The sequence below is a fragment of the Gymnoscopelus microlampas genome, assembly GCF_963454915.1.
Source record: "Gymnoscopelus microlampas genome assembly, chromosome: 14".
NCBI classification, from domain to species: domain Eukaryota; kingdom Metazoa; phylum Chordata; class Actinopteri; order Myctophiformes; family Myctophidae; genus Gymnoscopelus; species Gymnoscopelus microlampas.
The window spans coordinates 35,389,314-35,398,614 of record NC_139951.1 but is presented as its reverse complement, the minus strand read 5'-3'; the positions used below and the strand labels follow the sequence as shown (position 1 = coordinate 35,398,614).

General features: G+C 40.7%; 1 protein-coding gene across 1 annotated transcript; it reads right to left on the bottom strand.

Annotated features, from left to right (window-relative positions):
• Window positions 1–99: 99 nt before the first annotated feature.
• On the bottom strand, window positions 100–8,296 carry LOC311060367 (parvalbumin-like EF-hand-containing protein). The gene is made up of 5 exons (XM_084078532.1): window positions 8,293–8,296; window positions 6,408–6,516; window positions 5,083–5,224; window positions 4,719–4,834; window positions 100–640 (listed from the first exon to the last, which is right to left on the bottom strand). The coding sequence occupies exons 2-5, from the start codon at window positions 6,430–6,432 to the stop codon at window positions 567–569; spliced, it is 357 nt and encodes a 118-aa protein (XP_083934658.1). The 5' UTR covers window positions 6,433–6,516; window positions 8,293–8,296; the 3' UTR covers window positions 100–566.
• Between the last annotated feature and the right edge of the window lie 1,005 nt (window positions 8,297–9,301).

The window sequence follows — 9,301 nt, the reverse complement described above, 5'->3', positions numbered from 1 at the left end:
TTGGTCACATTTGAATGGATGAACAAGAACATTGGCTGTGACAAGGTTTAAGAGCATCATGTGAACAATTGCTGTCTGCATGTGTTTAGTTTATTGGTGTACATTATTGTATGACTGCAGTAGATTTTCAGAGCACATGGTGAGAATTTACAGTCAGATGACAAAAAAAGTGTCGCAACATATTCAAGTAACACAACACAGACGCTTTCTACAAAACCACAAATTCAAAACAGAAAAGCCTACTACTGTGTATTTTCAAGCTAATCATTGACTTATTTTGCATGCTTGTCATTCAGCTACTGAAGTATTAACATCCGATTATCATCACCATTCATAGTAAACTGTGTAGCTATATAATGTAGAGATGTTCACTTTTGCAATCCGTATACACAATTCTTTGTCAGTGTAATGTGTTTGTGAGCTACAACCAGATCTACTGGTATCAGCAACGGTCATCATTCCAACTCTGCCTGGATGCCGTTCAATCCTTAGGATAACGTACGTAATCTTTAGGGAGGGGAATAAAGGGCCTCTTTCCTCCCTCTCCCTCTCTCTCTCAGTCACTCTCACTGGAGTACAGATGAACCGTATGACCCCCACTTTCTGGGCTTCTTCTCTAACTTCACCATGTCTGAGAATTCTGCAAGGCAGGGAGGGGACAGGGTGAAAGCCAGATGTGTGAGCGTGAGTGGTAGAGAAGGGTGGGAGCTGCCTGCGGATGGGAGTTGTCATGGTCATGAGTCATGCATTGCGTTGCTGGACAGCAACATGTCTGGCAGCTGGACATTAACATACACCAGTCTACACAGTCAGCAAGCCAGCCTAGCCAGGCGCTCCTAATATAATTCCCTTGTAAGTAAGTAAGTAAGTGTGTGTGTGTGTGTGTGTGTGTGTGTGTGTGTGTGTGTGTGTGTGTGTGTGTGTGTGTGTGTGTGTGTGTGTGTGTGTGTGTGTGTGTGTGTGTGTGTGTGTGTGTGTGTGTGTGTGTGTGTGTGTGTGTGTGTGTGTGTGTGTGTGTGTGTGTGTGTGTGTGTGTGTGTGTGTGTGTGTGTGTCTCTCTATATGTATGTATATATATATACACACACACACACACACACACACGTACGTGTACGCGCGCGTGTGAGAGAGAGAGAGAGAGAGAGAGACAGACAGACAGAGAGAGAGAGAGACACACACACACACACACACACACACACACACACACACACACACACACACACACACACACACACACACACACACACACACACACACACACACACACACACACACACACACAAACAAACACACACACACTATATTACCACTCATAGGCCTATGGATCGTATTTTGTGTGTCCAGTTAAACGCAGCCATATAAAACCTCATTATCAGATAAAACTGTCACATTAACTGCCTGACAGATTTATAATTACAATAACAGAGTCTGCACACTGGATTATGGTCCCATAGTGATTTTTTATAAATTACCAGTGGTGTAAAGTAACTAAGTACATGTACTCAAGTACTGTACTTTTACAATTTGGAGGTATTTTTTTACTTTACTGGAGTATTTCCCATTTTCATTACTTTTACTTCTAGTCCACTACATCTCCGAGGCAAATATTGTACTTTTTACTACACTACAATTATTTGAAAACTTTAGTTACTAGTGACTTTGTAGATTTCAATTCTTATTAAAAAACATACATTAACCACTTCAGCCCTATTTAAACTTTGGCTATTTGAAAATAGCAGATCTACAAGCTCACAAAGCGACACTTTTCATCTTAGCTCTTCCCCAGAGTTTGTCTGAGACTTTGTTTGAGTCTTCAGATAGAAATTCACTATGATCCAGATCCAGTTTGTGGACTTTGTTGTTCTTTTATTTTGGCTTGTTCTTCTGTTCAGCACCTGGGATTGTATTGTTCTTGTGCTTGCTTTGTTAACTTTTTCATCTATGGGGATAGCTAGCCTATTACTGTAATATGGGAGGTTTAACCTGCACCCCTGAGGCCCAAACATATTTCATTTCAACTCATCTAATAAGAACATCACATAGCCTAAAATATGTATCTTTGCATGCCATAATATCAACACACTATGGTCGTTCCTGTCAGTTTATTACTCATATCTTCCAGCCACCTCTATGTAGTGCTTCATAAACTTCAGAACTTGTCATGTGTTGTTTGCCTGGTGTCATCTTGTTCTCTGAGCTCGCTGAGTGCCTACATTAAAGTAATTCTACTGAATTATAGCTCACTGCTAGAGGAAAACTCATAGGACAACAACACAGAGAAGTAGTAGGCCTATCCTTAATTTACAACATCTATGTAAGCTTCGTCTCAACATAATCATTTTTGGGCTCCAGGTAAAAGTCCCAAAGTACAGCCTGGACCATAAACACCATGCATTGATAACCAAAGCTATGTTTACCGTGTTCTTTTTATAGACATTTCACTTACACTATGTTTAGTTTCTTTACTGTTATTCTTGCAGTTAAACACCCTTTGTCTTACTTTGATTTTCTTTGAATATTAATTTAATTACATGTTTATTTGTATATTTGTTTTATTATTTGTTGTGCTAAAGGTAAAACTCAAATTAAGTGTTGATCATAAAAAAAACACCCATTTTCATCAGCATGGACAGTAGGGTACACAGTCAGTGATTAAACATAACATAAGTTTAACATTTGTGGACCTCTCCACATGATGATACAGCTAAACCTTAATGTTAATGCCGCTATTCCCTGAGCCTTGTAACGTTACCAACTTCTGACCCCTAGAGGTGACACTAGGTCAGTGCATCTAAAATCTCAGGTCATTCAACTAGATGGACACTCAATGGACCATTTTCTTTTACTTTTACTCATGTAAATTTGAATACCGGACTTGTACTTGTAACAGAGTATTTCTACATTGCCGTATTGATACTTTTACTTCAGTAACATGTGAATACGTTTTCCACCACTGCTCTCAATAGTTCCCGGAAGTTGTCAGCAAACACTAGCAGCACAGTACAAACAGACCGTTTGTGATGCACTTTTAAAAGGTAAGACGTTCAAAGAATGACACTGTTCTTTTAGCTACAGTGACGTCAGTCCCTAATATGGTAACCGTAAAACTTGCCCCAAAACACACGGACCAGCGGTTCTTGTATTTGTTTTACTGAGGGGATAATATAAGGTTAGAAATTAGTTTAGGCTTAGGCATAGTTTTACTGAGTGTAAGTTTAGGTATAAGATTAGGGTTTGGCTCCGTTTTACTGAGGTTACGTTTAGGAATGAGGTTAGGTTCGTTTTAGGCATTGTTTACTGAGGTTAATGTTTAGTACCAGGTGATTTGCCCCGGGGCGACTGTGTTTTGGCTTTTGGGGCGAGCGTTTTGGTATTCATTATGGAGGGAAAGGGAATCAACATCATCATGTGAATGTGTTCCTGCGTGTATTTGTCTCTTTATTGTGGTCTGCCGAGCTTGACAAATTAATATTTGTGTGTGTCCAGAGACTCCAGACCTGTGTATTTTAGGGGCAAGGGCCACTTGAGCCTTATTTTGTCAATTCTTTGAGGGCACAAAGGCCAAATGCCAGGGCAGGAAGGACATCAAATTAAAAAAATCCAAAAGTCCATGGAAAATAATACATTAAATATATAAATAATAATAATAATATAAGTACAAGTGAAATAAATAAATAAGCTGTTTATTTAATAAAATAATGTATAGGTATTTATAAATGTCCAATATTCATAGTCAAAAGTTAACTGCACTGGAGTCTGGACTAATCAGAGTCACTGGATTCATTTGAAGAATGCAGATTGTGTCAACAATAGACACTAGTGTTTAAAAACTGTTTTAAAAAACAATCAGCTGTGGGGCAGTGCAGGGGCAGTAAGGCCACTGTGGACCTGCTATATGCCTCATGGGCATATGAATTTGTCAAGGAGTAGAAGGTAGGGGTGTTGGAAAAAAAGTAAAAATCGTGATCCTTATTATCAACGATTCAAAATCGATTCACAATTTCCAAAAATCAAACGGACAAATGTGTCCGTGGCAAGACTTGTCCTTGTCCGTGGCAAATTCTAGATTTAGTTTTTACATAATATTATAATGTTCTTATTTTGATCACAAGACCCCATTACTGAATGTCAGTCTCCAAAGGTTTTCTTCCGAATATATATGACTGATTGATTTACTGAGTATGATTTAATATAGACACTAGACATTAGTAGTCCACTAGTACAGTGGTTTCTCAAACGTTTTCATTTTCAAGGCCCACCATAACTCTTGAGAGTTACAGACCTGTAATGGTCCTTCAGGGCTACCACAAGCCAGCATGGAGATGGCCCCTGATATGTGTGTCTCAAAAACACATCACATCTGAATTAATTTACGCATGTATCTGAAACTATCTGAAGTCTGCATGAATTTTGTGACTATCGCTGTCGCCACTCTATTTTTCCATTGTTTTGCAAAGACCTTTTTCACGGTAGCCATATTAACATTAAATAGCTAGCAGGTAGAGACAGGTGTTACTAATTAAGGTAATTTTGTTTCATTTTAGTGTAGCAGAGCCTTTTCCAGTGAGCCAACACCCTGACTCTGTTTGACCTGAATGGACCAGAACTTACCCTGTTATTCCATGTCAATATTGCTTTGAACATTTTTGCCCTTTAATATGCGGTACACTTTCCATAGCTTAACAGCATAAGTGGTACACAAAAGAGGAGAACCTCACCTCTGAAGTCCAGGCGCCCGTCTCCATCTTTGTCTGCTGCCTGGATTATGGCCTCGGCCTCCTCGTCAGAGAGGGGCACTACAGGGGTCGAAGATGGCACAATGGATACAATATACCTATTGCAAGGAATAGAAAATGGCTTTGAACTTGAGCAGAAGTGACTCTAATGGAATACACTTATTTAACTGGAGCATTATGGTGTGGAGATTTGGTCATTGAGCTCAAATATGTCCATGTGAGTCAGCAGATAAAGCTGGATTTGTACTCGGTTGTATGACAGTGTCCCGTGCCAGAAATAGCAGATCCAGATCTGCTATTGTTGGTGTGACGCCTAATTAGGCATATGTTTGCATAGAGCCCCTACTTGATTTCATTCAACTCAATGTAGCCGCTGCTGTCTTTGTCCAGCATTAGGAAGACCTTCTTGATCGCCTCCTCCTGCTGCTGCTGCGATGTCTTGAACTGCCTCATGTACTCCAGAAATGTGTTGAAGTTGGAGCTTCCACCTGCGGTGCCACAAGATGACATTAAAGGATCGTCGATCAATGATCTTTAATGACCGACCAGCATGGTGGGTAAGCTCAATTCAACAGTGTCAGTAACATTAAACATAAGGCAGATATCAGCATCACAGTCACACATACGCATCAGAAACGGAAGTGTCACATTCGCATCTAGTCTATGGGAGCGAAGGGGTGGAGCTTCCTGTTGTGGCACGTTGATGGGTCGCGTTTAATGCGTGAAGTTCAACATTGGTGAACTTTGACCGTGCGTCAACCAAAAGGAAAGAAGCACGTGGTTGACCCCACTTTGCGAGCTTTTTGCTCATAGTTTTCTTTAAGTGAGCTTATCACTCCAACTTAAGTCTAACTACACAGTCACACCACCAAATTGGCACTGCCAACAAGCTACCAACCGCAAGACAACATGAGTCATCGATGCGTTTGATGCCTCGGCAACTACTTCAGACGCGTATGTGTGACCGTGCCCTTTATGCAACAGTGATCTCACAGGACACCTTATTTTAGAATTGTCCACATTATGTTTGTGGTACATGTGTGCATATTATTTGAGGTCTTCCGTGTGGGAAACCAAACATCTACCACTCATCTAAGGGTGAATTGTTGTAGTTGGGAGAAATCTGTTTTTAAAATGAGATGTTTTGGCGGGCAGGGATCTATACCGCCCACTATTCCTAGAGGGCATCACCTGAAACAAGGGAACATAAGACCATATACCAGTCTAATTCCATTAGCAGAGTTTGCCCCGACCGTCTTAAAAAAACAACAATTTTTAAACATCTATCACTGCCATTCGTGATTAAACAGTGTGGGAAAACACTCTATGAGACTTTAAAGTTGCTAGGTATATGTAATTTACACTTTTGGAAATCAAGTTTTAATATGCCTGGAAAAGAATTGTTTGTGCTGCTTTTTACAGCGAGTACAGTGAGTTTTAGCTAACATTCACAATTTATTTTTATTATAAAATCTATTGAATATGGACAAAACAAACGCAATATGTAAAAAATAAATAAAGCCATTTTGCTAAAAAGAAAATTGGCCACACACACACACACACACACACACACACACACACACACACACACACACACACACACACACACACACACACACACACACACACACACACACACACACACACACACACACACACACAGTGTGTCACCCTGCATTCTCAGATCCCGTGGCATGTGGTCAGCGTCCTGCTCAGTGAGTGAGTGATGTCCTGGGTAGAGATACAAGTCATCTGCTCTGCAGTTTGTAGGTGGGATGGGCTGAGGAGCAGAAACGACATAAGCAGAAAGTTAATCCTTCGTTCAGTGTGGTGCAGTTATGAGTTTACCGGTACCTACTTCTTTAGCTGAATCTGCCTCTGTGTCTTCATAGTTCATATACCGTTATATTAGATGAGAGAGAGATGTTTTGTGTCGATTTTTATTTGGTTATTGGAAACATATTTTCACAAATATTATATTTGAGATATATTTTGGCCATAGGAGTCCCCAAAATCTAAGTATATTATTGGCTTGTTTTGTATATATACTGGACTGGTGCCGGCCTACTCAGCAACGATGCAAGTCGGGACCGATGCAAGTTGGGAATGCATGCCCCATCCAGTTAAGCAATACCCGTTGTACACGTCCGTCCGTCCGTCCGTCCGTCCGTCCGTCCGTCCGTCCGTCTGTCTGTTTGTCTGTGTCCTTTTTATGACCGGATCCACCTCAGAGGATTTAAATCCCTATGGTCTCCCAGGTGGTGGGCACAAACTTTATCCCTGCACCATCCGAGCGTCCCATATCCTATATTTTGAAATGTGCAATACAGTATAGTATACTGTTTCTCTTTTGCATCAGTCTGTTAGCAATTTGACAAAGCAGTCTAGTCGTCCTTGCTTCCAAATCCATAGCGCTTTAGTCACTGCTAGATAATTGATAGCTGGGTTACTCATGGTGGGGTAGCTCATAGATATATTAGGTCCTCCTCGTAATAAGATCTTTCATCATGATGCTCTCAGTGAACAGTGATCTCACAGGACACCTCATTTCAGAATTCTCCACATTGTGTGTGTGTGGTACGTGTGTACATATTAGATTTTAACTGAGGTCTTCCGTGTGGGAAACCAAACATCTACCACTCATCCAAGGGTGAATTGGCAAAGGGCTACACAGGGCTTCTCTGCTACATTCATAAATACGTAAATACTTTGGCTCTCCCACTGAGAGAAAACGATCTCAACAAGCACTCAATGTATCTCCCTGAAAACTTGAGCCTGTGTGGGAAACCAAACATGTATCGCTCATCCAAAGGGGAATCCCCTCTTGTCCATTAGGCTTCTGGGCATCAGGCAGCACTACCACTCTGCTACGCATACAAGCATGTTTGTGTAAGAGTGGGAGAAATTATAGCATTTTTGCATAAGACATGCCTAGTTTATAGTGCTTAGTTGCGCTCCGGTGTCGCACACCGAAAATAGCAGATCTACAAGCTCACGACACGTTGTGAGCTTGGGTGAGTTTTTTTAAAGTGGCTTCCACTCTGATCACAGAGTAGGCATAGCTTAGATGGTAGAATGACAACAACCACTGAAGATATGAAATTTAAGCACTGTATTTCTGTTGATTTCATCACTTTCATCACTCTCTTCCAGCCCTGGACCACTCAGTATAATTTGCAATTCAAGTAGTTTTTCTTTTTAAATCAAGATGAAAATGCACATATCTTTTTTCTGTCTAAGGCCTGGGTAAGATATATGAATTCGAAGATCAAAGAAAATTATTCTGCTGTCAGTCTACAATTTCAAAGACCATGTGCTCTGGATACAGTAATGCATACTCCCATTAGCACTTGCTTTACACAATCTGGAAAAAACAAAACTACCGTGCTTGAAAATGACACACACAAAACCACTCAGAGAAATTGGAAATCAATAATACTGGTCAATGATGTCCACTGTACAGACAGAAGACTCATCTCGGCGAACACAAGGTCTGTCCCATTAAGACTCCCACTGTTTTAAAGCATCTATACAATTCCTGTCCAGTCCTACTTACCAGATTCAAGGTTTCCTGGTAAAGCTGACCCTCCCCCTCTCTCAGTGTCTTTTATATGACAGAGTTGTAGCCACCAGTGGCCTTGCACCTGTCTCGCCAACTCCCGTGGACACATTTGGCATCAGAGGCTTTGCTCCCGCAACCCTAGACAGGGCACTACTTTCCAGATGTACTGGGCTAAGACCCCACTTTATATCCACTCATAGGGTTGAAATGGAGGGCAGCCACCCCTTGGTTGGGTTGAAACAGAGGCCATGGTACAGCACTTAAAGTTTATTCATAGAGATGGCATGAGATTTTATTTCTCTCTTAAATATTCCGATGTGGTGCTGCCATGTACCATAAAACGTATCTGAACAATAGCATAACAGCAGTGCAGCAAACTTTCAAAGCTTTCATGCATTTCTACTTGAGAAATGAAAGCACATCATTAAATGTGCTGCATTGTGAGTTCATCGTTCTTTCTTACAATAATCCCTTTGTTTGCAGTCATACATGTCTTCTCTGCCTCCTTGTTCCTGCCTCCTTGCACCCAACTCTCACCACTGTGCCAGTGCCTTTGTATGACTCTGAAACATGATTTAGTAGTCCAGTATTTTTCAAATAGGTATTTTGCGGAGGTACTTCACGGGCACATGAAAGAAAATGGTAGAATGTATTTTTCTGTCATGTTTAATGATAAAACATTGACAAACCTGTGTAAACCTGCTTAACTGTAAAAAGTAACCTGACTTATTTGCACATTATTGGAACATACCTGAAATGGCCAAAGATTAAAATACATCTGCTTGGGAGATAGCAACTCTTTCACTCCATTTCTTTGTAATGGTGTATTCTTCAAAATCATTCGAATCATTCATTCATAGCATCATATACTATGTGGTTTTCTCTTGCAGTTTTCTAAGCAAAATGTATCCAGGAACTTCAGAAATCAGAGAAAGGAGGTAGCCTACTGAAGCCAAAAAAGTTTGAGTCTATTCTGCAATGAGAGTTTTTAGGCTGGCAGCCA

What these genes read in the sequence shown, in the direction of transcription:
- LOC311060367 (XM_084078532.1), bottom strand. Translation starts at nt 6,432, where the DNA reads ATGCCACGGGATCTGAGAATGCAGG. An exon ending in ACGGGATCTGAGAATGCAGG is followed by an intron (nt 5,225 to 6,407) that starts GTGACACACTGT and finishes GTGGCACCGCAG; the next exon opens with GTGGAAGCTCCAACTTCAAC. An exon ending in ATTGAGTTGAATGAAATCAA is followed by an intron (nt 4,835 to 5,082) that starts GTAGGGGCTCTA and finishes TCCTTGCAATAG; the next exon opens with GTATATTGTATCCATTGTGC.